We start from the raw sequence: 26428 nt of genomic DNA, 5'->3' as shown, positions 1-26428 counted from the left end.
AGAGAAAGAAAATGCCAATTAAAGTAAAACAAAGAAACACTGAAGGCTGTCACAGGCACCACTGCTGATCAGATACTGTTTGAATCACACACAGCTTCTTCTCCTTCTTCTTCTTCATCATCATCTTCTTCTTCTCCTGATGTTCCCACATGTCAGAGCTCTAAGCTGGGGGACTTATCCCTGAATCAGACTTTCACCATTTTTTCATTTGTGTGGATATTGAAAACATGTAATGGGCGTGAATGCCACCCACAGGAAGTTCTGATGAAACCAGCTTCCTGTTGGCCAGCCCGGTCCTGTAGCATTCCTGGCGTGTCCCGACAGCAACGTGTCCACATCTTGGTCCTACTCATCCTCCTGAAACTTTCCAGATATGTCCCTCAGGCAGGCAGATGGGTAGGGAGAGAAGGGGGCGGGGCTGGAAGGGATGGGATAGGACGCCCCAATAAAAAGGGCAGGAACACCTTCTCCGATCACCTGTGGATCACTAGCCCCAACAAGCCTGCATAGGTGGAGGTGGAGCAGCTCTTCCACTCAGACGGGTTCGGAAGGTAGGAGCTCCTCGGTGGTTCGGTGCTAATTAGTAGGTTTTACTGGGAGGTTTTACTGGGAGGTTTTACTGGAAGGTTTTACTGGGGTGCTGACCTGATCATTACTCTGGGCGTGGATCTGTAAAGGCTGACTCGATGGCTTAGCTCGTAAATGTGTCAGACTTCCAACTGCCTCCAGACAAACGGAGCAGATCAGAGAAGACTCGTTGTGTCGGTGAACCATGAACATGCTCATAAAGATCTCCAACAAGTGGAAGGAGGTCAGACCATTAATTTGTCAGATCAGAAGGATGACCATGAACCCCGATCTGTTAGCAATGAAGAAGATAAACATTCACTTGTGGTTTTTTGAAGTTGGCAAACCGGTTTTCCTCGCGCCTCACAGTAGGGGGCAGCAGACACGCTGCGACGGGCTGAGGCAGGTGTGACAGGTGAAGGCGGAGCACTGAGGAAGTGTTTGCTACACAGATACTAGTAGGACTGGGTGAACTGGGATTCAATTTCCCCCTGCGGCCCTTCAGTGATTCATTCATCAGGTTACATGACATCCAAACAAAGCTCCTCCGGCTTCATGTTTTGACCTGAGTTCAACTGAAGAGCTGATCCCAGCTTGAAGAGAATCCCGAACACCCAATAATCAGAAGGATTATTAGAAGCAACGATGCTAGAAGTTAGTTCATGTTGGTGGTTCGCCAAGACTGAGGGAGTGGAGGGACTGGGACTGGGACATTAAGGACTGGGATTGTAGGGACTGGAGGTACACGGACTGGAGGGAATTTGGCATTGGGACAGTTGGGACTGGAGGGATTGGGGGACTGGGACAGTTGGGACTGGAGTGGTGGAACAAGAACAGGGACTGTTGGGACTGGGACTTGGATTGTTAGGACTTGGACAGGAGGGACTGGGACTGTTGGGTTTCGATGGACTGCAGACAGGGACTGGAGGGACTGGGAGTGGTATTATAGCTCTGCTGGTCTGGTGGTCTTCCGGCTTCATTACAGTTATTCTTCTTTGTGTGTGTGTGTGTCTTTTTTAAAATCTCAAGATCTCATCTCAAGATATGAAAATGAGCAGCCAGAGTTTCTTCCGGACGGTCCTGGCCGTGCTGGTCCAACTGGTCTCCAGTCAGCCGCTGCCCAGCACCGCCCCTCCCCTCCATCCACACCAGCCCTTCCTCTTCCTGTGGAACGCCCCCACTGAGCTCTGCCACGTCCGCTTTGGCCTGCCGCTCGACCTCTCCTACTTCCACCTGGTCAGCAGCACGCTGAGGACCGCCACCAACCAGAGCGTCTCTATCTTCTATACAGACCGCTTCGGCATCTTCCCCTACCTGGACGAGGACACGGGCGAGGCCTACGACGAGGGGCTGCCCCAGCTGATCGACCTGCAGGAGCACCGTGAGTTGGCCGAGGATGACATCCAGCACTACATCCCCGAGGACCAGCCGGGCCTGGCCGTGCTGGACTTCGAGGAGTGGAGGCCGCAGTGGGTCAGGAACTGGGGCAGCAAAGACATCTACCGGCAATACTCCGTGGACGTGGTTCGCAGGAAGAACGCCTCCCTGTCAGAGGACGAGGCGGAGGAGCGAGCCAAAGTGGTGTTTGAGCGGGCGGCTAGGAAGTACTTCCTGCGCTCGCTGGGCCTGGGCAGGCGGCTGAGGCCCAGGAGGCTGTGGGGATACTACCTCTACCCCGACTGCTACAACTACCACTACAACCAGGACCTGGCCACCTTCACCGGGGAGTGTCCAGACATCGAGAGGGAGCGCAACGACCAGCTGCTGTGGCTCTGGAGGGAGTCCAGCGCTCTCTACCCATCCATCTACCTTGAACTGGTGCTTAGGGACTCGAGGCAGGCCCGGCTCTTCGTCCGCCACCGGATCCAGGAGGCCATGAGGGTCTCCATCCTGGCCAACAGCACCTACTCCACCCCGGTCTACGCCTACATCCGACCCGTGTACAAGGACAGCACCAACGACTACATGTCCAAGGTCAGCAGAGGTGGAGAAAGTATTCACATTATTCTTTATTGCAGTAAAAGCACATATACCTGTGTTTAAAAAAAATATATACTCCGGTCAATGTAGAAGTACTGATTCAACTCTTTTACTCAAGTCAAAATAAGAAGTATAGGTTCTGAAACGTACTGAAGTCAAAATGAAAGCTGACTTGGCTCTGCCCTCAGTTTCGTGCCCGTCCTCACCGGCCTTTGAACTTCCTCCTACACAGCTGGACCTGGTCAACACCATTGGCGAAGCCGCTGCTCTGGGCGCTGCCGGCGTGGTTTCCTGGGGGGACATGAACGTCACAGAGTCTGAGGTACACTAGGTCCCGCTCCTCGATCTCCGCCCACAAAAACTGGCTCCTCCTCCTTCTTCAGCGCTACCTACCCGCTACTGCTTCTCCTTCCCTCAGGACTCGTGTTTCGACGCACGGCGCCACCTGGAGGAGGCGATGAACCCGTACATCCTCAACGTCTCCACGGCGGCGCGGCTCTGCAGTGAGGCGTTGTGTCAGGGCCGCGGCCGCTGTGTCAGGAAGCGCTGGGACGCCGACGTCTACCTCCACCTCCACCCCGACCGCTACCGGATCTGGCGCCGGCACCGTGGCGGCGCGCTGGTCGTGGACGGGAGCCTCTCGTACGACGACGTGAACTGGTTTGACCGCCACTTTGACTGCATGTGCTACGGCAGCGGCGGGCCGTGTCGATACCTGCTGATACCAAACACCGTCCAGGAGGCCGCCGTCACCGCCCAGAACACAGCCGTCAGGAGGCCACACCCTCTTCTGCTCCTGACACAGCTGGTATGCCTGAGGCTTTTGCTGATGTGAACAGGTGAGCAGAGGTGAGGAGTAACCAAGTGCAAATACTTAACTATACATTATTAGCTTGACTCTCCACATTTGTACGCAAATATCTGTACTTTGTACTGCTTAAATAGGAAATAACACGCTGGTTACATTCATATTTAAAAGTCTTTCAAAGATATAAAGTTTCTTCAAAGTAGTTGACTTATTGACTTATTGTTGTTTGAAGTGGAGCTATTTGTATTGAACCACACAACAGCAGAGTTCAGACGGACAGTGGGTGATGTTTTAAAGATAGGAGATTATTTTAGAGGACCTCGGCTTTGGGGTCATTGTTCAGTACATTTTCAATAAAAAGAAAAATAAACATCGGTTATCGTTATTAAAAGTGTCAAAGGTCGGAACTAGTACATCAAACTATGTTACGAGAACCTCAGTGCGAAAAAGCAATGCGGGACATGGCCTGTGGGGGGAGACAGAGCTCAGACCTTCACAGCTCCATCCAGACTTCATTCTGGCCGTTGTGTTTCTATGAAGCACAGAACTGGAACAGGTCTGGCTGCCTGGCTGGAAAGCTGATCTGGGAATATCGTCATTCCCAACCTCAGTAAAACCTTCCCATCATCCACGAGGAGGTGCAGCAGTTGACCAGCCGGATTAATCAATGTGAACACTTTTTCACTTTGTCACTCTTCCCTGGATTATCATCAGGCAGCTGCCTTTGCTTTGCATAGCTCAGCATTTAGCCCGCAGGAAAGCTTAAGTCCGTCCTCATGCTGACACACAAAGCCGTTGTTTTTTTTGTCGCTTAAATGAGGGAAATTCCTCAAGTTGTGACGTGACTCTACGTCTCCTCATCCATATTCAGCCATAGGAGGTCAAAGGTCACCTGACTCAAACAAAAGACAGTTCACATGTCTGTTATTATTCTGCCGCGTGTGTTCGGAGTCCGTTTTTATTTTTTATTTTTGGGACTTTGATTTAACAGACTCTAAACTTATGTTGTTCGTCTCTCAGCTCTGTTGAGTGTTTCTGTGTTTCTACTTAAACACACCTCCTACCACAAGTGTGAGTGAGATGTTTCCTGTCACAGTGTTTGCTGGGGATCGCTGTGCGTTCTGAGCCACGGCGTCCTCCCAGCTTGGCCCCTCCCCCTCTGGATAATGAGGCCGACGCTGATCAAGAAACTAATTGTTGTCGTTCTTCTGCTTTTGTGTGTTGCTGAGGCAACAATTTCTGGGTCAGCGACCGAGTCTAAACGCCTCGCTGCACACACCCACCCTTCGCCCTCCCCAGGGGGAGGGGGAGGAGGAGGAGGAGGAGTCAGTCCTGTTAAAAAGGGGCGGAGAGAACAGATTGTTCAGACGGCTCAGTCTCTGGCTCGGTCAGGTGCTGAATCAATGTGAATCAACTCATTGATCTTTGACCCCCAGCGCTCTCAGACATCAGATCTGGCCCTGAAGATGCTGCGACGATTCCGACCGACGAATTGAATCGATTCTTTGACTCTTTGACTCTTCCGACCTTTGATTCCCAATTGAAGGAGCAGGTGATGATGTATGGATGAGGGGGCGGGGCCCTTTGGTATCTGTCTGACGTCTGGTTGTGGTTGGTTCTGGTCAGTTCAGTGTGATGACCCCTGGCCCTGCCCCCTCCAGGACAGGACGTGATCCTGGGAGCGTTGGGTCGGCAGGACAGCGGAGCCTCAGTGTCTCTTGTTGCACCATTGTTTCAGAATGAATAGGGGCTGTCTAATTACTGGAGCGGTGGGCGGAGCCGCTGGCCTCAAAAGGCACAAAAGGCCGAAACACGAACATTTGGCAACAGCGGAGAGCGAATCAAAGGCCGGTAGCTGATTAGAGAAGAAGAATGAGCCTCTAAATTTGGATGGACGTGCACAATGGCTGAGGAATGTTGCACAATTATCCCACAAGACAACCCATCACATTTCTCACGCAGATAAAACAATTTTCTGTGAAGATTAAAACTTCCCGGAGCATCCCCAGGGATCCGATGAGGTTCTGCAGCTGATTTACATCTGGCATGCCTTATGGGATGTGAAGTTCCTTCAATTTCCTCCTTTCAAATCTCAAATATTTTCACTAAACTCAAAAAACATTGGGTGTCAAAGTGCCAGTACAACTTTGGGTGAAAGTCCGAGGGCGCAACAAGACAGAAGTGGGAATTTGGTGGATGAGGAAGTCGGACAGTTCTGGACTGTGAGTGGGCTGCCAAGCTAGACGCTAGCTTCTAACAGCTAACAGCTAACAGCTAGCAGGCCCAAACAACAGTGTGTCTGTCAGCGCTGACAGGAGGAATGAAGCAGGGAGCCTGAGGGTTGACGCTCCAGAGGATGGACCGCACCGCAGGCCAAACAGCTGGGAGGCCCCGCCCCCCGTCGCCGTGACGACCAGCACAGGACAATCGCTGCTGTGTTGGTTCCGGCTGGGCAGCGGCCACCGGCATGATGATGATGATGATGATGATGACAAACAGCAGCTGCAGCAGTGTGATGTAGCAAATCAATGTGCTGGAGGACAAGTTGACTTATGTGTTGAACCAATGTTCTGGTTCTGGTTCTGGTTCTGGTGCTGCTTCGAGGCCTGAACTGAGGCAAAAGCAGCCTCCGTTGAAATTAGATATTTATTTAACAGATATTCAAATTTACTTGAATTATTGTTTGCTAAATTAATCACATCAAATTTCATTGATTTAATTATTTAATAAATTTAAAATTAAATTTAAAAAACAAAAACAAAACCGATAAGTTAAAAAAAAAACATAACATAACAAACAAATAGTAGCGAAAACATTGTCACTGTTTTAGGAAATATTTGAGTTACTGGGTTGAAAATGTACAGCTGGATTCAATCGCAGCCTTTGATCCGCAAAGTCTGAACAAGAGTATGTTGCTAATAGCATTGCAGAGTTGGCCAAATTAGCTTCAACTAGCCAAATTTTTGTTTTTTTAAGGCAACATTATAGCCATTAAATTGTTTGGTTTTAAAGCTTATGAGTTTTTCAATAATATTTGAAAAGAAAAAAAAAACATTTTTTTCCCCCACGGCGCACACATATTTTCTGCTGACGTTAATGAAGTTTAAACGGAACTACGGTTGGAATGTGGAAGGTTTTATTTATTTTTATGAGTGAAACAGCTGGAGAACGTGAGAGCTAAACAGTTCTGCTAGATTTTCCGACTATTTCCCCTTTCAGTCCATTTTTTTTAAAAAGAAAAACAAAATCAAAAAGTCAAAAAAAAAATCTAGATTTAAAAGTGACGTTGACGCTGTTCCGAGCTTACAAACAAAAGTGCGAAGAGGAAAACAAATGCAAACAGCTGAACGGCTCGATTGAGTGGAAGGAGGAAACCAGGAAAAAAAACATCCAAACGACCTGAACGACTGGGTCTTCAGATCAGACAGCTCAGGAGTCACTTTGATCTAGATTCTATATTCCGACTGGCAGAACGTGGTGCTAAAAGGACTCGTTTCCTCAGTGCGAAGGTCCAAAAAATAAAATAAAATCAGTTTTTTAACTTAACTAAAAGACAAAAACTACTTTTAAGAACCAAGTGCAGATTCTGGGAAAACACAGGTGAGTTAAAAGTGGAGCGGTTCCGCCGACGTGAATGGCGCCCGAGTGACTTGTCTCATTACAAACGACTCAGTATAAAGGACTGGCTCAGTTTTATGTGAACCAAACATCGGTGAACGACTCTCCTTTTGTCGGACCAAACGGATGGAATCCAATTCAGAATGGGCCTTTCGGAAGGGAAGCTCCGCCCACCTCTCAGCAGTGGGTGCCCACCGTGCTGGACGGCGCCCTGCGGAGTGGCGGGAGTTCCAGCTCTGTGGCAGCTGACTCACCCCGCGATGGGCGGCGGCGGCCGCGGCCGTGGTCACGGCCGTCGGGGCCGTTGTGTGCATCGGTGGGCGTGTCGGCAGCGGGCGGATCATGGCACTCCTGCCAGCAGCAGCAGCAGCAGTCGATCGCGGCGCGCCGGAACGGCCGGCACATGCCGAAGAGCAGCGGCGGCGTGGCCGCCGCCCGGCAGAAGAGCAACATCTGGCCCAGCAGGCGCAGCACGTCCAGCGTCCTGCGGGAGACGCTGGCCGCCATGTACACGGCCACGATGTTGCAGATGTTCTCGGGGACCATGCAGAAGCCGTAGAGGATGGCCAGCGCCACCACGGCGCAGTTCATCTGGCTCTCCAGCCGGAGCTGCTTCCTGCTGCGGCCGCCGGGGCCGCCGGGTCCGCCGGCGCTGCAGGCCCGCTCAGCGCGGCGGATCCGGCGGGCCGTGGCCAGCGAGCTGCAGATGGTGAAGAGCGTGGGCAGGCAGAAGTAGCAGCCGAAGTACCACCAGAGGCGGGCGCCATCGTAGGTCAGGCCCAGGACGTAGAGGCCGTCGGGCAGCTGCGTGGACACGCGCAGTTCGCATCGCTGGCACGGCGGCGCCTCGGGGGTGTCGCCATCCTCGCTCGCCAGCTGCCGGATCAGCAGCTCGGGCAGCGCCAGCAGCAGGGCGCCCACCCAAATGACGGCCAACTTTGCTGCCGTGGACGCCCAGCCCTCCGTCGTCTCGTAGGGCGTCAGGACGTCGGTGGCAGCGGCGCGGAAGCGGTCGATGCAGAGGGCGCACAGTGTGAAGGTCGTGACCCCGAGAGAGGCCACCTGGGTGGGGGAGAGACGCTCGGGTTAATAGTCTGCAAGGAAGAGGGCACCAAGAACCAGCAAGGGGCAGTAAGGAGGCAGGGTTCAACTGCAGTACCAAGTGTTGCCACTGGGGGGGGGGGGATCCTAACTTGTTTATAAAGAATTGATTCAGGACCTGAAGCTCTACATGCTGAGGACCATTGGGTCCTGAAGGGGACGCATTGGAAAGCAAATGGGCAAGAATGAGCACACACACACACACACACACACACACACACACACACGGGGGGAGGGCAAACTGGACTAACAACAAATTAAAACCACATCTTATGTCAGACCTGATTCCTCAGACTGTGTGTGTGTGTGTGTGTGTGTGTGTGTGAGTGAGTGCGGGCCTCTAATCTCAGTCTGAGCAACTCCTCATTAATCCTCAACTGCTCTCTGATTGGACAGCAGGTGTCATCCCATCGATTCAGATTAGAGACGCTTGGTGTTAAACCCAATTGAAAAGAGTCGACTCCTCCCATAAAACCTGTCGTGGTGCAAACAAGCGTCTGCCCGGAGACCTCCAGACCTGCAGACCTCCAGGCAGCAGCTGATTGTTTAGCCCTCTGTTTACAGCCTCCTGCTAAAAAATGACGCCTCGTTTGGCCCTTCCAGCCACAGGCAAAACAAGGCTTGTGGGGCAGAAAGGCGGAGAGGGTGGAGCCAACACCCGGCTGTGGGTGTGGTTACGACTAAACTGTGCGAGTGTCAGGGCCCTTTGTGAGATCACTGTCAAAGTTCACACTCCTGCAGCATGGGGGGAGCATCCCCAAGACACACCAGCAGCTTAGTCATGTGACCTGAATGATCGCAACATCTGAAAAAAATGAACGACACGAAATTATTATCATTATTATACTGTTGATAGTGCTAATTTCTCCGTAAAGCTAACTGGGACCATTGGGAGGAAATCTGGCAGCTTTTTTTATAAAATACATACATGGCATCACTGGGTTGTTCCCACTGACTAACTCCCTGCCATCTGATTGGCCGATTCATGTGAACAAACACCAGCTGGTTGCAGCCAATTTCTTCTGTTCTGCTGGACCAGACTCTGAAGTGATGCTGCTACAGACTCCTACAGGCTCGTATAGGTGGTACCCCCAGCCTAGCCCCGCCCCCAACTCACCTCCAGGTAGGGGATGACGGTGCAGGAGGCCTGACCCAGCAGCCAGTGTTTGGTGAGCTGGTGGAAGACCACCAGCGGCAGGCAGAAGAAGATGACGGTGAAGTCCCAGAGCGCCAGGTTGGCCAGCAGCGAGTTGGAGATGCTCCTCATATGGTAGTTGTGACACACGATGCACATGAGTGACACGTTGCCTAGGATGCCCAGGCTGAAGATGATGGCTGCCGCCGCCAGGACGGCGTAGGCCGCGTAGGCCTCGGCGCCCAGCGGGTAGAAGGGGTTCCTCACCCGCTTCCGCCGGGTGTTGACCGAGAATGGCGGCGGGGTGAGGTCGGGGAGCTCCTCTTCCTCCTGCACATCCTCTTCCACTTCCTGCTCCAGGGGGTCCGAGGCGTTGAAGCCTAGCGGCGGCCCGTCCTGCTGAGCCATGGCGGCGGCGGGCGGAGCATCCCTGCGGCTGCGGGCTCTGGGGCTTCGCAGCAGGGGAGGTTCCTCCGGCTCGTCCGCCTCCTCCGTGCGTAACGCTCCAAGTTGCGCATCGCTTTTACGCGCCGAGCGGAGCGGTGGCGGCATGTGTGGTCCGCCCCATCCCGGGTTGAGCGCAGCCCAGTCCGGCCCGGAGAGTTCGGATCGGAGCCCAGAGGAGGAGGCAGCGGCGGCGGCACCGGCAGAGGCGACCCAGAGCCCCAGAACCAGGAGCACCGAGAGGGAAGGCAGCATGGCGGCCGGTCGGCGAGTCTAACCCGGCAGAACAAGCGACTTCCGGCCGGTTCGGTCCATTTCTGACCCGCTTCCACCGAACAACTGAGGGTTTCCACAGCCGCCCTCCGCCCTCGACCCCTCAGTTCCACTTCTCAGGCACCGCGCCGGGTGGGATCGTTGGGGAGGAGCCCGTTTATGGGGAACGCCCACCTTCGCTCGCACAGCCGCTCATCAGCCGAGGACCGCACTGGGACCAGCTGACTGGAGAGTGTGGGACCAGTCTGGTCAACAGGCACGGAAGCCACTCCAGTCTGGGTCACGCAACAACCACAGACATCTCATCATCAGCTGATGTAAACAACTGGATCAGTCACCTCATCAGTCTTTTCCAACAAACCGTCAGGGTCAATAACAAGTTGCCGAAACATCGAATCAAAGTTTAAATCGGACGCATTCCATTAAATGAGAACTTTTATCTCGCCCCTGTCGCCATCTAGCGCCCTTTGGCTGCATTACACCAAGCCCAGTGTTAGTTTTCAACTCCCACATTTTGACAGTTGAAAAGATCAGTGTTTTTCTAGCACTGTGCACACTAGTGCATCGTGAGATAATGTCAGGTGTGCCGGGGAAAATTATTAAAATTCCCTAAATTGGTCTAAAAAAATAATAACATTCAATTGTGGAGTGACTGTGACTTTACAAGGAATGTAAGCCAATTTTCCTCCAAGGACATCAGCTGTGTGCTTCTAAACAGGTTTCCCATTGTCAGGCTAAAAAGTGTCATTTTATAACAACTTTGGTTGGTGGTGTGCCATGGGATTTTTCAATATAAAAAAAGGTGCCTTGTTTTTTTATTTTTATTTACATACATAAACTGCTTATAAAAACAACAGAATCATCTCTTTGCCAACTTTACATCAAAAAATAAATAGTTTACTTTTAAAGAAAAACTAAAGCTGAACAACAGAACGCAGGACCCAAGGTTGGCCTCTATGCGAGAAGCGGAGTCACGGTAGCGCCGCCCCAGCAGAGGGCGCCCTGACGACGGAGGTGTGGCAGATCTGGTGGCAGGTCCGCTTCCCGTCGCCGTCCAGGTAGGACGCCACACACACCTGAAGCCACGGCTGTGTATCTGGGGACACGCAAACACAAACTCTTACCTCTACAGTGAAACTCAACAAACTAGCCTATCTCCTCCTGGTGGCCGGCTGCAGTATTGCCACTTAAGCTCCTCCTCTTTATGAGTGGGCAGACTTTATTTTTGGTTTCGGGCACAAGGCCCCGAAAGCATTTTATTGAAGGCTGGGGCTGCCTCTGATTGGCCAGTTGTTTGATCGGGGCAGGAAGTCAACAATGTGATTACGCCCACTCCCCCCGCCTCCCCCACCAACAAGCAACCAACCATATCACATATGCTGGATATTCACAGGCCCAACTGAAAACAGCAGTTATTCTTTTATTTGTGTTTGCCACACATACCAGCGCTGCCCCCTGGTGGACAGAGGGAATCCATGGTTTGGGAGACGACATCCTGAGCCTCCTGATTGGTCGCTGCTTCTTCTGCGGAGACGCCGAAGAACAACTCCTGATGGGAAAGAAAGCTGGTCATCACCATCAGCGCAGCTTTTTTAAAAAAAAATGTTTTAAAATTTGTCTCCCTCGGTCCACCACAAGGGGGCGGCGGTCCACCACAAGGGGGCGGCAACACCCTCAACTCACTGCATCCCTCCACAGGAAAACCTCCAGCGTGTCAGTAGCGTCCTGCAGCTGGAGCTTCATCAGCAGGACAAACTGCAGCAGCTCCACGCCGAGCACTGCCAGTGACAAAGAGGGGTCATGGGTCAGAGGTCAAGGTCTGTTTCATCTTGGTCACAGGAGGGCAGTAGAGCCTGCTTGTCACTCACCCTCTGAGACAGACTTCTCATCAATGCTATCCTGTCCTTTGACGTAAGGCTCCCTCAGGGTGGCGCTAGAGCACCGTCTACACCTGTGACACACACACACACCCGCACACACACACACACACACACACACACACACACACACTGAACACCCGCACACACCCTCATTTGCGGAGTCCCTCTCCCTCCTCGGCGTTGCCACCCACCCGTAGAACCTCTTCCTGCCTCTGAACAGGAAGGGCGCCGACAGGTCCAGCAGAGTCATGTGACCTCCCGATGATGTCACAGGAATGACGTTGCTGTAGGCTGAGGCCAAGTGGCTGGTTTCCTGCAGGGTGGCGCCTGCAACACAGTCACAGTCAGCAGGGGGCGCCGCCTGCTGCCTGCGTTGGACGGTGGAACGCTTCACTCACCTTCCAGTAGGAGGAGCTCCTTGGTTTTGCCCTCGCACACCAGCTGGGTGGACAAGTGGATGGACAGAGCTCGGGCCGGGGACCCCGGGGACCCGCTGGGGAGGTCAGCCTGCCCGGAGCAGGTCCAGGGTGGTCCACTGCACCCCGGCTTAACGGACGACGCTGCGAAAACGGCGGCCAGCTGCTCCTCGTCTGGGACGTCGCACCTGATCGGAGTGAAAAGGATTTTACAGGAGGTGTTGCTAGGGCCAGTGGTTCTCAACTGGTGGACTCCACCCACCCACATTATTTTTCTCCATCATGAAGTCACAAAAATAAAAACGCCAACCCACTTTTTACCATGACTAGAAAAATAAACTATTGAAACGATTGAATTGAATTGAATTGTGCCCTACAAAATAAATGTCCAACATTTTCTCTATAAATATATAATTTTTTAAAGGGAAACAGCTCCGTGAGCCACTTTTGGGTCGCAACCCACCAGTTGAGAAACAGCAGACAGTTTTTTTATTTTTTTTGATTTTCAAAAATGTTTTCTTTATATTTACTGTCCAAAAACATGCATGTGAGGTGAATCGGGGATTGTAAATTGTCCGTAGGTGTGTGTGTGTGTGAGAGCGAATGGCTGTTCTTCTTTCTATGGGGCTGTGTGATGAACTGACTTGTCCAGGGTGTCACCCTGCTCTATGACAGCTGGGATGGACTCCAGCCCACCCCCACAACCCTGGGTGCCGGACGAAGTGGGTATTGAAAATGGATGGATGATATTTACTGAAGCCAGATAAAACCTTTCAGCAAGTTAAAAATTATTAAACCATCAAACATCATAAAAAAGTTCAAAAGTTCTCCAAGGAACCAACTTACAGCTCCAATAAGAAATAACCTCATTAAAAAAAAAAAAAACAGGGGTCAAAGGTCAGCGCTCTAGACCACTCACATGCTGCAACACTTGCTGCAGTAGAGTTTCAGGGCCTGGTGGAGGCGCTGCGGCTCAAAGGACTTTAGCTGGACCCTAACGTGGTGGAAGCGGCCCGAACTGGAGTGCTTGAGCTCCGACAGCGTCACCTGCTGGGCATCGTGGGAGCAGCGTCGCTCTAAGACACACACACACACACACACACACACACACACACACACACACACACACACACACACACACATACACACACACACACACACACAGGTTAGAGGACAATCTGACTCAGCTGGAGCAGCGTTAGTGCTGCTGTTGTTGTGATCTCAGTCGCTGACTGACGCCATTTCATACCTGAACTGATCTGCACCTGTTCAGCACCTGCACAAAAAAACAGATGAGAAAGAAGGTCAGAGAGCACCGTCATAAACACCTCCAGGTGACCTCCTCACTCTCCGTCCGTCTGTCTGTCTGTCTGTCTGTCTGTCTGTTTCAGACTAAACTTCAAGGAGGAGAAACCTCCACCTGCTGTTGTAGTACCGCAAGTAGCCACAAGAGGGCCTGACAGCGGGAACATGCTGTCACACTGGTAGGGGGATGAGGGCGGGACCAAAGTCCAAACACTGGGTAATATACAAATTAACATTGTCCACCAAATAAAGTTGCGTTATGACAATAAGCCGTCACATAACCATAAAGTCTATCACTGGAATAAATCTTTACACTAAGTTTAACGAGGATTAAGTGTCCGAGGGGTTGAGCTTTACGGCCGAATGCCCTCATTAACGTCCTCTATCACTTCAGTGAACTCAGTTAAGATGTTCACTCACTTGTTGATCATGTTAAACTACCAACTACATCCTCAGGGGGGGGCCGGAGTTCAGGTCTAAGGTTCCTCTGAGCACAAAAAAAGATCTGGGACTTTGCAGGTACAGATGGTTGAAATGTTTTGGTAAACCAAAAAAAAAAATATTATGGGATATGTAGAAAACATAATGCGTTACAACAAATGGCATTTAGCTCTTTATTAAAATTACTCTTAAAACAGTGGGAAAAAAGGATGAAATACAGCTATTCTATTAATTAAATACTAATAACATAACTTCTTCAAGTTTGGTAAGCCGGAATAAAAGCTTAACGGGCTGTGGCCTCGGGCCATAGTTTGCCCATGCCTGAGCTAGACAGACAGACAGAGTCTGGTGACAGTCCGGAATCGGAGCCGAGCTTCCGGCTAAAGGACACATGGTCCTGGGGAACCGTTGGGATTTAAAAGTCAAGCGGCACAGCGCCACCTGCAGGTATGGCGGTAGAACATCAGGACCAGAAGGATCAGAGGAAAGACTGAGCTGAGGTGCCCCTCTGGTCTGCTCACCTGCTGGGAACTCGGGAGGCGTGCACCACACCTCCAGCACCTCCTCGTCGCTGGGCTCTCCTCGCTGGAGCAGCGGCTCCATGTCCCTGAGGAGGCCGTGAAGAAGAAGAAGAAGAAGGAGAAGGAGAAGAAGAAGAGTTAGTTATCTCAGCGAGGTTGACCCTTGACCCCTAGTCTCCTGCCAGACCTCATTAACTTCTGGACGTCGGGGCTGCTCTTCGGGAGGACGCGGATGCCGCGGCCGAACGCCGTGCCACCGTGCAGGTGGAAGGTCAGGTGACTGGCGTCCGCCTCCTTCATCTGGCTGCCGGCCAGGCCCTCCGCCTTGCTGGAGGCCGCCGGGAGGGCACGCAGGTTGAAGATCTTCAGGAAGTCTCCCGGCTGTGGGAAGAGGGGGAAGAAGAAGAAGAAGAAGAAGAAGAAGAGGTCAGCTCCAACAGGGATTTTATGTTGCCTCTCGGGCCAAATTAATTAAACCGCTGGCCAAATCTGGCCCACAGGACAGACTTTGACACCCATACTCTAGAGGCAGACAGAGGCATTACGTCAATCAGTCTTTCTTCCTCTCCCTTACAGACTTCTGTGGCTGCAGTGTCTCCGAGCAGGCAGCAGGGGGCGACGGTGCACTGAGGAGCAGCAGGTCTGTCTGAGCCCCCCCCCCCCCCCCCCCCACTATTCCCATCCCTCTTCAGTATAAATACTGGTGGAATTGCAGAGTTTAATTTCAAGAAATGAAATGAATGAGTCGCAATAACGCAACACCCAGCCACCAGCAGGGGGAGCTCCAGCAGGACGGCTGGCTGACGGATCGGATCTTTCCCGATCATGTTGACGAGGTGTTCAGGGACCGCAAGACATCCGGCGCTTTTCGTCTCTCTCTCTCTCTCTCTCTCTCTCTCTCTCTCTCTCTCTCTCTCTCTCTCTCTCTCTCGCCGTCTGAGAGGAAGTGGCCCCCGCAGAGGAGACGAAGGGGGGCGGGGACAGCCGAGCAGCACCGGGGGGAGCGCTCACTCTCTCGCTCGCTCTGTGAGTCTGGGAAGCAACAGTCGGCCCCGCCCACCACCCACCGCCACGCCGCCGCTCTGCCGTCGCTCCGCGTTAGTGCCACTCGGCCGCCCGCTTAAAAGGGATTCGGTAGCATTCCGGTGGAACGCTTTGGGCGCCCACGACTCAGCGGAAGAAGAGCCGAGGCTGCGTGAAGCAGTGAGAGAGAGAGCGAGAGAGAGGGGGAGAGAGAGAAAGAGAGAGAGAGAGAAAGAGAGAGAGAGAGAGAGAGAGAGGGAGAGAGAGAGAGAGAGAGGGAGGGAGAGAAGGGGGGAAAAAAAGGAGCGTTCACTTCATACTGGCAACTTCCTGGAGCAACAGAGAAGAGAAAAAAATCTCTCTGGCTGCAGAGGAATCAAATCAATCAGCTGGTTGGGAACCAGGTGAGGCCGACACCCACTAACCGTCCTGGAAAAAAGGCGGAGCCACGGACGCAGCCGCTTCCTGACTAGTCGGATTCCTTCTCTGCCACCGGGGGGAGCCAGCGGGCTGCCCGCAGGTGCAGGCTGAGTTCAGATGGCAGGTTGACCTTCTGACCTTCTGACCTGACCTCTGTGTGCGGAAGCCGGTTCTGCCCAGGGTGTGACTGAATGGTCATTGGTTGATTGGTCAAACCTGGGCCAAGTCCCGCCCACCACACCAAATTAATTCAGCTGGACCAACAGAGAGACAGACAGACGAGCGGACAAGCAGGCAGACAGACAGACACGTTTTATTTAATGTGCTGCTCAGATCTTCAGAACGTCCCTCCCACTCACGTCCTCGCTGAGATGGACGCGGCCGCCACAGGGGCGGCGCTGTGCAGTCAAGCGTCCCCCGACGTGAAGCCGAACCTCTCAGCCGGCTTCTGCCGGAGACGGGGGGCCCCGGAGGGCAACTACCGCCAGCCCCCCCCCCATCCCCTGCTTCCTCACCCATCCACCCCCTACCCCCCATCCCCCGCTTCCTCTCCCATCCCCCTCCCCCTCCAAGCCATGCTCAGCGAGCAGGAAACGGCGTGGGCGTGAAGAGCGCGCACCGCCCATTATCACCCTCATCGCCAAAACCACGGAATAAATAAGTTAATAAATAAATAAATAAAGATATGAGAGTCGGTGAGGCGAGCAGACGTGTCCGATCAGCCGAGCGCTGCTGGAACGGGATAACAAGCGGCGCTAATGAGCGAGAGGGAGCGAGCGGGGGAGCGAGCGAGGGGCCGAGGGAGGCGTGTGAAGTCGACCGTCACCTCTCGGGACAGACTGCTCACAGAACGTCGCCCCCTCTGGCTGAACCTGAGAGTGCGGCGTTGCGTCGATGCTCGTTTTCAGGTAAAATCGGTCGAGTCTCCAAATTGAGCAGTCGGGATCGATTGGCTTTGCTTTTCTGCCGTGCGTGCGCACGTGCGCGCGCGCCTGTGAGTGCATGCACGTATGTGTGTGTGTGTGTGTGCATTTTTATACTGTGTGTGTGTGTGTGTGTTCTCAGGGCCCACCTGCAGCTGGCGGGCCGACTCCACGTGGTTGTCGTACGCCAGGACGTTGACCACCAGCCCCTGGGCGTCCCGGGGCTCCAGCGCTGGCCCCGCCTCCATCATGCCGGGCTCCACCCACACCTCCAGCAGAGGGTGGCGACACCTGGTCCCGTCCCACACCTGCCAGTGACATGACCACGACATCCTCGTCAAGGTGTTCAGTCACTCCCAGCACTGCTGCTACTGCTGCTACTACTGTTACTGGTGCAGCTGCTGCTTCTACTCCTCCTCCAGGAGCCCGCCACTGCTCCTGAAGCACCACACTGATTTGAAGGTTGAGGGCGGGTGCTCACCCTGAGCAGCGTGCAGGTGGCGTCGAGGGGGGCCTTGGCCAGCAGCTGGCAGGTGAGGTCGAAGTAGGACCGGGGCTCCACCTTGCTCAGCGGCACAGCGGCTGGCAGCACGGCGGCCTGGCCGGTGGCGGCCCAGCCGCGGAGCTCCTGCACCTTCCGCACGTCCTCCTGGTCCCAGTGGAAGGAGCCGCTGGTGGTCCGCGGCTCCAGGGGACCGTCGTCAGCGCAGCTCACCGTCACCGCGGAGAAGCCGAAGGTGTTGACCAGCGAGACGGACTCGTTGAAGGGCTTCACCTGGTGGACGGGAGAGCACGGGGAGGGGCGGGGGGGTCACTGAGGAAATCAGCTGAAGGGGGAGGAGCAGGGGAGAGGGGGCGGGGGGTGTCTGACCTTGACCCGGTGCAGGCGGATGATGTCTCCGACCTGGAAGATGACGGGATGGTCCACCGGGTTCTTGCAGAAGATGGAACACCAGACGATCTGGTTGGACTGGTCGGTGATCTTCAGGGTGGAGCAGTAGTCTGAGGGCAGAGGAGGAGGTAAACACACACACACACACACACACACACACACACACACACACACGAGAAGGGACGCTCAGATTGGTCTGGTCTCTTAGGGAGTGGGGAGAGTTCAACTGCAGTACCAAGTGTTGTTAAGTAATTGATTCAGAACCTGCATCTGTTCATTCTGAGGAGCACTGGGTCCTGAAGCAAATGGGCAAGAATGAGCATGCGCGCGCACACACACACACACACACACACACACACACACACACACACACACACACACACACACACACACACACACACACACACACACACACACCTGTCCCTCGGCTCCTGAAGGGCTGCTTGCAGAAGACCACCACACCGTAGACGTTGACCACGACCCCCAGCTTCAGCTGATCCAGGCCGGTGTAGGTGTACTTTGGAGTCTTGCGGGTCCTACTGGAGCCCTGCTGAGGAGAGACACGCCTCCAGTCAATGTGGCGCCCTCTGTGGCTGACGGCTGCTACTGGCACAGAGCGCTGGTTCGCTGAGGAGCTCCAGGAGCTTGTCAGGTCACATGTGTGGAGCCTCCAACACCGCTCAGGTCCAAAGTGATTAAACATCCCGGCGCCCCCTGGAGTGATTCAGCCACCACTGCAGCCTGCTGACGCTGCAAGTTTTTTTTTCCTCGGAGCGCCTCTGGACAAGACGACCTGGCGTTTCACCGCAGGTGAAGCATCAGGTCGCATCAGCGTTACACACACACACACACACACACGGAACATCCTTCATCGTCACACTGTAATTAATTAACTCTTGTCTTATTTCATCTGTTTCTATGAAAGTCTCTGCTCTCCAATCACACACACACACTACTGCCCTGAAGGACGGCACCCATGGATTGGACTCCTCCCAGTCCGACAGTTTTAGGAGGGTTTCTGCTTCAGGATGAAGGAGGCCGCCTGGCCCCGGGTGTGAGCAACACACACACACACACACACACACACACACACACACACACACACACACACACACACACACACACACACACACACACACACACGGTCGGCAGCTGATGTAAAGCTTCCTGACAGGGAAAAGAGCCCAACAACAACTACAACAACACGACATAGAGCAGCAGCAGCAGGAGACTCTGACCTCGGCCGACTGGGCGGAGTGTCTCTTCAGGGTCGCACCAGTGGGAGGAGCCGGTGGGCGAGACACCTGAAAGATGTGAGGGAGGAGACTAAGAGTGAGAGAGTTCCAGAGTAGGAGCAGCAGCAGTGTGTGTGTGCGTGTGCGTGCGTGCGTGTGTGTGTGCGTGTCCGTGTGTGTGGGCGCGCGCTCACAAACAGACAGGCGTGCTCTCCGGACAGCTGCAGGTTGCAGCGGTGCAGCTGGTCCTTGTGATGAGTCGGGGAGGAGCCCACAGTGAAGCCGGAGGCCACGACCACATCCTGTAGCAGCAGACAGACAGGTCAATGACAGACAGACAGACAGACAGACAGACAAGTAGTCAGACAGGCAGACAGGCAGACAGACTCGCAGCATTGTTCTCACCCCCTGACTGACGGCTCGGTCGAACTCCTTCGCCAGCGCCCCCAACAGGACAACGTTGATCGATGACGAGTCAGAATGAGAGTCTTCTGGAGAGCCAGAGACCGAGAGAGACGGGCAGGTGTAATTAGAGGGGGGGAGGGGGGGAGGCATCACCACTTAAGGATGGATAACACACACACACACACACACACACACACACACACACACACACACACTACCTTGCAGGACGGTCTTCAGGACAAAGTTGTCTCCGCCGGGCGACACCAGTGGGCCCTTGCTCACGACCCGCCCCTGGGGACGAGGCGTGAAGGTGACCTTTGACCTCTGGGCTACACCAACAACAACAACAACAACAGCAGCAGCAGCAACACCACTGACGAACTGACAGACTGGACAAACCTGGACCGACTTGCGGCTGCAGTCCATGCCCGCGCTGATCTCTGCCACCGGGATCCTGGTCAGGTGTGAAGGTACCTGGGCGCCGGGCACCGCCCCCTCCGCCAGCACGCTGACAGGCATGGCTGGAGGCCACCTGAAGAGGGCAGCACCAATCACAAACACCAGGTTAATCAGGTCAGTGACTGGAGAAGACCGAGCCCCACCCCCTACACACACACACCCAAATCCCCACCAACCTTGAGTGTGGACAAATGAATTAATGATCAGCCGTTAGGACAGAGTGTGAATTATTACTGAAGCGTCATCAAATATTTACACACGTTCACACAGTGTTCTAATAAAATAATGGGCGAGTGTTCGTAGTTAGCGCCTTGTTGAGATATGTGATCACATTGGTTTTTATTTAGGTTCATATTTAAAAAGGTTGAGATAACCATTTAGTGGTATTTATGTTAAGTTGTGCTTGCCTGCGCTTGGGGAATGTATAGCTGCCTCTGCATTCCATGGTTTACCTTGTTTTACTGTCATTTACGCTGTGCGTGCATGTAATGTCAATAGATCCCTTTTCATTCCCCCCACAATGCAGTGGAATGAGCCGTCTTATGTTACAACAAATGGTTTCCACCCCCCCAACGATATTGAAATTACGGACGACAAAGTCATCTGTTCATTCTGAGGAGCACTGGGTCCTGAAGCAAATGGGCAAGAATGAGCGCACACACACACACACACACACACACACACACACACACACACACACACACACACACACACACACACACACACACACACACGTCCTGGGAAAAGAGGACGTTTGGTCACTCGAGCTGTGTCCCAATTCAGGGTCTGCAGCCTCCAAATGGGACGATAACCAAATGGGACGGTCTAGCTAGCCTTCGGTTTATTTCCTGGTTGCTTCACCACCGTTCTCCTAATTTCACCGTTAGTGCCGGCGAACCGAAATACGAGAGACAGTACAGACAGACAGACAGACAGAAGGAAAGAAAGGATCCGGAGCAGAGGTAACGTTGAACTTCTTATTTGAGCCCACAGTAACGTTATTATTATCAGCTCACTAACGGTTAGGGGTAGTTATGCTAAATGCTAAAAGGCTAACTGTAGAATGGGTTGTGGTTAATGCTATATAACCTCACTTAATAGTATAAAAGCCCTGACCTTGATTTAGTATCAAAAATAGTTTAGTCGTGAATCACCCAAACCAGATTGAGAAGCCCAGATAGAATGATAAGTGGATCAACAGATTTTGCACCTATGTATTAAAAGCTCTTAAATGAACTTGATACGTGTTATAAACTAAAGGTATGTAGATATATGGGGCGTATTCACACCAGGAAAGTCCTTTAGTTGGCTTTCTTTGGTCCGGACCAAAATACAATGTGTCTTTTTTGGTTTGCTGCGGCTCCTTTTCACATTGCAACCTTCGCAAGAGTCAACCACAACCAACAAACCCACTTGTGTGCAAAGATCGTTCAATCATTGGACAAAACGGTCCGGGGCGGAGTAACGCAGTAACGCGGTAAAATACGGAAATGAAACAATCACGGATCTCCAGCGTGCTGCAATCGTTGTGCTCATAATGTTTGTTTTTTTCCACACAAACACAAGCGTTTGCAGGTCATTTGGAGCATCAGAAGCTTTTGATGCAACGTCGATTTTCTGAGGAGATGTTCACCATTTTGCGACAACGATGCCGTTTGGCAAGAAGCGCCTCCTCGTTGCTCCACGTCGAACCACGACTTGCGTTAGCCTGGCGGTCCGACGACGTGCTACTAAACTTTCTACTATGCTAACCAAAACATTATTTCCCATGATGGTCGCGGCTACGGAAGCCTGTGTGACGTGTAAAAAAAAGTGTGCGATTTCACAACTGGTTGGAGCCACGGTGCGGTCGCTTTCACACATCAACCGAACCGCACCAGCCCGGCGAGGTCCTCGGACCGGCTGTTTGCTCCGGACCAGAGTTCGCTGGTTTGTATTCACACCGACCCAAGGCGGTGCTGCTGAAACTGCTGAACCACGACCGCAGGCATGGATGGGTTGCCACACTACAGACACCAGTGTTCCTCTCCTGGCGGGCTAGCGGGGCATCGTACAGGGCGGTTTCAAGGATTTATGGGATGCCTCGCTCCACTGTTCACCGGATCGTCCACCGAGTCACTGAGGAGGTGGTGGCCATTCAGCAGAAGGTCTCAACCACCTCCCAAAAACTGCAGAAGACCTGGCAACAGTAACTCTGGGCTTTGCAGGGCTGGCAAGACACCAAGCGCTTCCTAAGGCTGCGGGTTCGATCGACGGCTGCCGTGTCAGGATGAAGCCACCGGGCGGCCCTGATGGTCAGTGCTACATAAACAAGAAGCTGTTTGCCTACATCATTTTGCAGGCAGCTCGTGACCATTAGGGCAGCTTTTTGGACACGCATGTGGGCTGGCCTGGTCGGTGCATGACGCCAGAGTACTCGAGCACGGCCCACTGTACAGACAGGCTGCTTACACTCCTCCAGCATCCACTTGGACAGACTGTTTGTGTCCACATACAAACATCTTCAAGGGCCTCTCGAGCACTGAGCGTGCCTTTGGAAAGATGAGGAGCAGCTTTCGGCCCATCTTTTTAAAGCGCTGGAGGTGCACCACACCTTTGTGCCTCAGGTAAGTCCTGAGGTAAGTCCTAAGAGTAAATCAAAATTAATGAATAATCCTTGTTAGTTTTAGGTCATTTTGCCGTCAAGCGCAACATCAGCCTGGGAGCAGGTGACATCATGCCCCCAAAGGATGAAGTGCAGGGTGTCATGTCGGGGGGGGGGGAGAGAGTGGTTAGGAGGCCGTCAGTCGGGCTCCCTGGCGGGACCGTCTCTCTGTGGAGGAGGGTAACCCTGATCATGACAACAAGTATCATAACCTAACCCAGTAACATCACTTTAAAGCCAAAGTGTTTTGTAAATAGTTTTGTAATAATTTATCATCATATTTCTATTATTATAAACCGTGTAATAATCGTCGCTTTCTTAAAAAATTCTTAGTGACATGGCAGCCGTCGATCAAGTCACCGTGCAAACCGAGGACGATCCGGTGGAGCGGAGCGAGGCATCCCAAACACCCTGAACGCCACCCCAGATGATGTCCCACTCGCCAGCCAGCAGAGGAACACCAAGGTCTCTGTTGTGGCAGCCCGTCCATCCCAGCAGCACTGCCAGGGACTCCTGTTCAGCTTTTTGTAAATAGTTAGGTTGTAATTGTGTAAATAGTTGCAAATGTTAAGATTTGTTTTCTATCAAATCCCTTGTTTTCCATGAAAGTGTCACTTGATGTTGTCTGTTAGGACTTTTACGAATTGTGCTTAAGTTGCAAGTATCAAATGCAGGATAACATGTGAGAACATAATTATTTAATTTTTTAAAACATAAAAACTTCCATAACAATTCAGAACGTAACTATGGAATAACAATACAATGACAAACAACAATTATTTAACTATATACAAAGTCACTGCCGCTCCACAATTCTCTCGAGGAGAGCGAAGAGCCTCTCCATTCTCTCCTTGTTCTCTCTCTCTCTCCTCTCGTCTGCCTCCCTCAGCTGCCGCATGTCCTCTCTCTGCTGCCGCATGTCCTCTCTCTGCTGCCGCATGTCCTCTCTCTGCAGCCGCATGTCCTCCCTCTGCAGCCGCATATCCTCCCTCTGTTGGTGCATATCCTCCCTCTGCAGCCGAATGTCCTCTCTCTGCAGCCGAATGTCCTCTCTCTGCTGCTGTATGTCATCCCTCAGGAGGTCCAGGAGCTCATCATCCCTGTCCCTCCTCCTCTTCCTCTGAGGCCCCGGGACTGGCTCCTCCTCCTCCTCCTCCTCCTCTCCCACTTTCACTTTCTCCACCTCCACCTGGTTACCCACCGCCACCTGGTTACCCACCGCTGCAGCTGGCCCCGGTGTGTCCTCAGGAAAACACACTCTTAGGACAAGGGGTGCGAGTGGCTTGTGTTCCATCACCTCATCCATAATGTTGAACCAGGGCCAGATTGCAGCGGTATTTGTCCCCAGGTATTTGCGCTCCTAAGGCAATGGAAATCATTCACGTCAGCAACTTGCCGCAAAGTGTGTATTTATTTGGAATGGTTAAAACAAATAGAAGTTTATTTCCACATCATCATTCAAATCTAAACCAACCTTATATTTTTTTTTCAAATTGTCCCATTTTTTCTTGGCCTGCCTGGGTTCCACCTCCCCCAGCAGGCCCATCTTCTCCAGTACGGTCCTAAACACGGAGAAACAAGAGAAAGGGTCAGCACAAGACCACATTAGGGATGAACCATTATGAAAAATAATCCAATTGCTATCCCCCCCGCTCTCCCCTCAATATTGCGATTTAATTTGCAATTCTTTTTTAAAATCTTTCTCTCATGTATTGTTCCACAAACAAAAAAAAAAAGATATGTATTATAATAAACATATCAGATTTATTATACCCAAATTGTTCTTTTTTTTATAGGCTAGGCTAATGTTAAGATAAAAGCAAAATGAAGCCTTTGGCTTTCGTCAAAATTCTTAACCAATCAGTGCCCTGCACGTTGCTACGTCACCCTCACGGTCTCAGCTCTGCTCGCCTCGAACCCCAACGAGGCAGGTACCAAAATCGTAACCCCTGGGAACGTGCTGGGTCTCGTGGAAATGGCTGATTACCGACCCGTACCGAGATGTTACCTAGCGGGCCTAAGGAAAAATGCCTTTAGATGGCGCCTTTTCCAGCACCTTTCCCGGGACCCCAAAGTGCTTTACATTGGCGTTTACATCACCCATTCACACACCAATGGGTGGCTGCTGCCATGCAAGGCGCTGCCTCGCCCCATTGGGAGCAATTAGGGTTCAGCCCTGCCCAAGGACACTTCAGCATGTGGACAGTTGGACGTGGGATTTTGAACCGCCAACCCATCGATCATCAACTCGCAGCCTGCTCTGCCAACTGAGCCACAGCTGCCCATAATAATGAATTTGCACAATGAAAATGTAACGTTCAATTTACACGTAGCTACCTTTATCAATGTCTATTATTCAATTTACAGAACTTGAATGGTCTAACACATACATTCTGTACATTCAATTTAACCAGAAGATCTGATTTTTCAAAATCAAATTAGCATAACTGACCTGATTGAGAAAAATAGATGTCATTTCTGGATTCAGCGGTGCAAAATGGTCCTAATTCAGCTGAAAAAACATAGACAACTTACAAAATGTTTTTTTTTTTTTTGTAACCCAGTGTTATTGCCTTACCTCCACCCTACAGTGGCAGAGTATTTGGCCCCTGTGAATAAAGCGTCATTTTCAGCCCTCATTCTTATTAAGGCCTCTGTCGTCTCCTTGCCCCCTAAAACACAATTGTTTTGTGTGACAACAAGAGAAAAGGGATTAATACATATATAATTTTTAAAATTGTAATAGTTGATTGATTGATTGATTCATCTATCTATGTATTTATTTATTTATTGACTCCAAACGTTTTACTAGACTTTAAAATGTACAGTCTGTAAAAATTAAATACATTTTATTTTTAGATCAACATAAAACATAAACTTATTGGTCTTCTTATGTACATTATATGACGCAACGGCTGAACCTCAAACATTTGAAAGTGAAATGTTTACAGCATCAAGCTAACCATTACTCAACATTAACAGTCACATATTTTAACGGAATTTTGGGGTTTTGGTTTGACATACATGGCGTTGGATGTTCAACCAAGTAAAAACCCTACGGTAAAAAACGTAATATTGAATGTGAAATTTGAATACTTACATCTATATGTCGTGTCTTTGCCATTACATTCCGCCATTTCAGCTTACTTCTTCTGATTAAACAGCAGCAGCACGCAAAACATCCTGGGATACAGGTGCCCGGGAAGGATATTAGCGGTGCATCCTCCGGCTCGAAACGGCTGAAAAGGAGGACGCACTTGAAGGGCGGATATGGAGCATCCTTCGAATTTTATGGAATTGGGGCAGTCCTTCGCGCAGTGTTGTGTCGTAACTGGCCTTCAAACGCAGGCTTCGAAGGCCGCAGACCCTGAATTGGGACACAGCCTCGGTCTGTCAGCTAGTGAGCCTGCTAGCTGTTTAGCCTGTCGGCTAGTTAGCCTGCTAGCTACCACGCCAACATGTTTTGTACATTTAAGTTACATGAAGTATGTTTACAAAAAAAAAAGTTAGCCTGCTAGCTGAACACGGCCAAGTGTTCGGACCTGCAAGTCCGCAGACCCACAAAACCACCCAATCAGTCAGTAGGCACAAAACAAAAGGTTCGGCGAGTCGCGGAAACTGTGAGGACCGAAGCCCGTGAGAAACTTTGCTCGTTTTAGGTCACACGGAGTCCTTTCTCGAGGACGACAGTCGTACCAACACAATAAACGTATTTTAATTAATTTGTAGATATTTTAGATTGAAACGGGAATAATGCAACATGTCTATTCAAACGCGGAATGTTGTTATTTGACTTATTAGACTTACCGTCTCTCTGAAGGTAGCAGAAGCCGCAGCAGGTCACTGTTTTCCCTCGCTTGGTTTCGAACTGACAAGCGGTCCGTGCCAGAGCGCACGCGCAGTTCAACGCCGCGGCCTGTGTAGGTACAGAATCTGTC

General features: G+C 51.8%; 4 protein-coding genes across 8 annotated transcripts in view; 1 reads left to right on the top strand and 3 right to left on the bottom strand.

The window, feature by feature from the left end:
• The window catches only part of LOC142890060 (uncharacterized), a 43995-nt gene extending 17710 nt beyond the window's left edge, over positions 1-26285 (bottom strand). The window contains exons 1-4 of one of the 2 annotated variants that reach the window (XR_012927042.1): positions 25591-26285; positions 24943-25162; positions 23965-24052; positions 23698-23850 (exon numbers count right to left, since the gene is read on the bottom strand). Coding sequence is in view for 1 of the 2 variants with exons in the window: in XM_076028823.1 (XP_075884938.1) it covers positions 23287-23850; positions 23965-24052; positions 25069-25162; positions 25591-25627 (783 nt within the window). In the remaining variant the exon portion in view is untranslated. Of the gene's footprint in view, positions 1-23179; positions 23851-23964; positions 24053-24942; positions 25163-25590 lie in introns of those variants that run through there. The other variant, XM_076028823.1, reaches the window with a different exon arrangement.
• LOC142889873 (hyaluronidase-5-like) lies at positions 1608-3674 on the top strand. Its single transcript, XM_076028555.1, has 3 exons — positions 1608-2541; positions 2780-2869; positions 2966-3674. The coding sequence occupies exons 1-3, from the start codon at positions 1612-1614 to the stop codon at positions 3380-3382; spliced, it is 1437 nt and encodes a 478-aa protein (XP_075884670.1). The 5' UTR covers positions 1608-1611; the 3' UTR covers positions 3383-3674.
• Positions 6470-10199, bottom strand: gpr37a (G protein-coupled receptor 37a). Its single transcript, XM_076028815.1, has 2 exons — positions 9192-10199; positions 6470-8035 (listed from the first exon to the last, which is right to left on the bottom strand). The coding sequence occupies exons 1-2, from the start codon at positions 9906-9908 to the stop codon at positions 7151-7153; spliced, it is 1602 nt and encodes a 533-aa protein (XP_075884930.1). The 5' UTR covers positions 9909-10199; the 3' UTR covers positions 6470-7150.
• On the bottom strand, positions 10733-26428 carry pot1 (protection of telomeres 1 homolog). 4 transcript variants are annotated; one of them, XM_076028818.1, is made up of 21 exons: positions 26298-26428; positions 19787-19919; positions 19606-19678; positions 19388-19473; positions 19177-19284; positions 18986-19051; positions 18891-18914; positions 18165-18297; positions 17727-17857; positions 17337-17630; positions 17005-17163; positions 14677-14870; positions 14490-14575; positions 13472-13498; positions 13142-13298; positions 12205-12410; positions 11998-12133; positions 11795-11877; positions 11610-11704; positions 11370-11475; positions 10733-11022 (listed from the first exon to the last, which is right to left on the bottom strand). In XM_076028818.1, the coding sequence occupies exons 2-21, from the start codon at positions 19904-19906 to the stop codon at positions 10898-10900; spliced, it is 2409 nt and encodes an 802-aa protein (XP_075884933.1). In that variant the 5' UTR covers positions 19907-19919; positions 26298-26428; the 3' UTR covers positions 10733-10897. The 4 variants fall into 4 exon arrangements, with proteins under 4 accessions (XP_075884933.1, XP_075884934.1, XP_075884935.1 ...); XM_076028819.1 differs by having other exon boundaries at positions 19388-19470; XM_076028820.1 differs by lacking the exon at positions 18891-18914.

Source organism: Nelusetta ayraudi, unplaced genomic scaffold (assembly GCF_046127955.1).
Source record: "Nelusetta ayraudi isolate G7.1 ecotype Tasmania unplaced genomic scaffold, CSIRO-AGI_Nayr_v1 ptg000026l, whole genome shotgun sequence".
NCBI lineage: Eukaryota > Metazoa > Chordata > Actinopteri > Tetraodontiformes > Monacanthidae > Nelusetta > Nelusetta ayraudi.
Note: the sequence above shows the minus strand (reverse complement) of the source record. Positions and strands in the feature narration are given on the sequence as shown.

Coding starts and splice junctions, on each gene's coding strand:
- LOC142889873 (XM_076028555.1), top strand. CDS start 1,612: ATGAAAATGAGCAGCCAGAGTTTCTTCCGGACGGTCCTGGCCGTGCTG. Junction 2,542..2,779: donor CCAACGACTACATGTCCAAG/GTCAGCAGAGGT, acceptor CCTCCTACACAG/CTGGACCTGGTCAACACCAT. Junction 2,870..2,965: donor TGAACGTCACAGAGTCTGAG/GTACACTAGGTC, acceptor TCCTTCCCTCAG/GACTCGTGTTTCGACGCACG.
- gpr37a (XM_076028815.1), bottom strand. CDS start 9,908: ATGCTGCCTTCCCTCTCGGTGCTCCTGGTTCTGGGGCTCTGGGTCGCC. Junction 8,036..9,191: donor CCGTCATCCCCTACCTGGAG/GTGAGTTGGGGG, acceptor TCCCCCACCCAG/GTGGCCTCTCTCGGGGTCAC.
- pot1 (XM_076028818.1), bottom strand. CDS start 19,906: ATGCCTGTCAGCGTGCTGGCGGAGGGGGCGGTGCCCGGCGCCCAGGTA. Junction 19,474..19,605: donor CCTGAAGACCGTCCTGCAAG/GTAGTGTGTGTG, acceptor CTGGCTCTCCAG/AAGACTCTCATTCTGACTCG. Junction 11,476..11,609: donor TTTTCCTGTGGAGGGATGCA/GTGAGTTGAGGG, acceptor CTTTCCCATCAG/GAGTTGTTCTTCGGCGTCTC.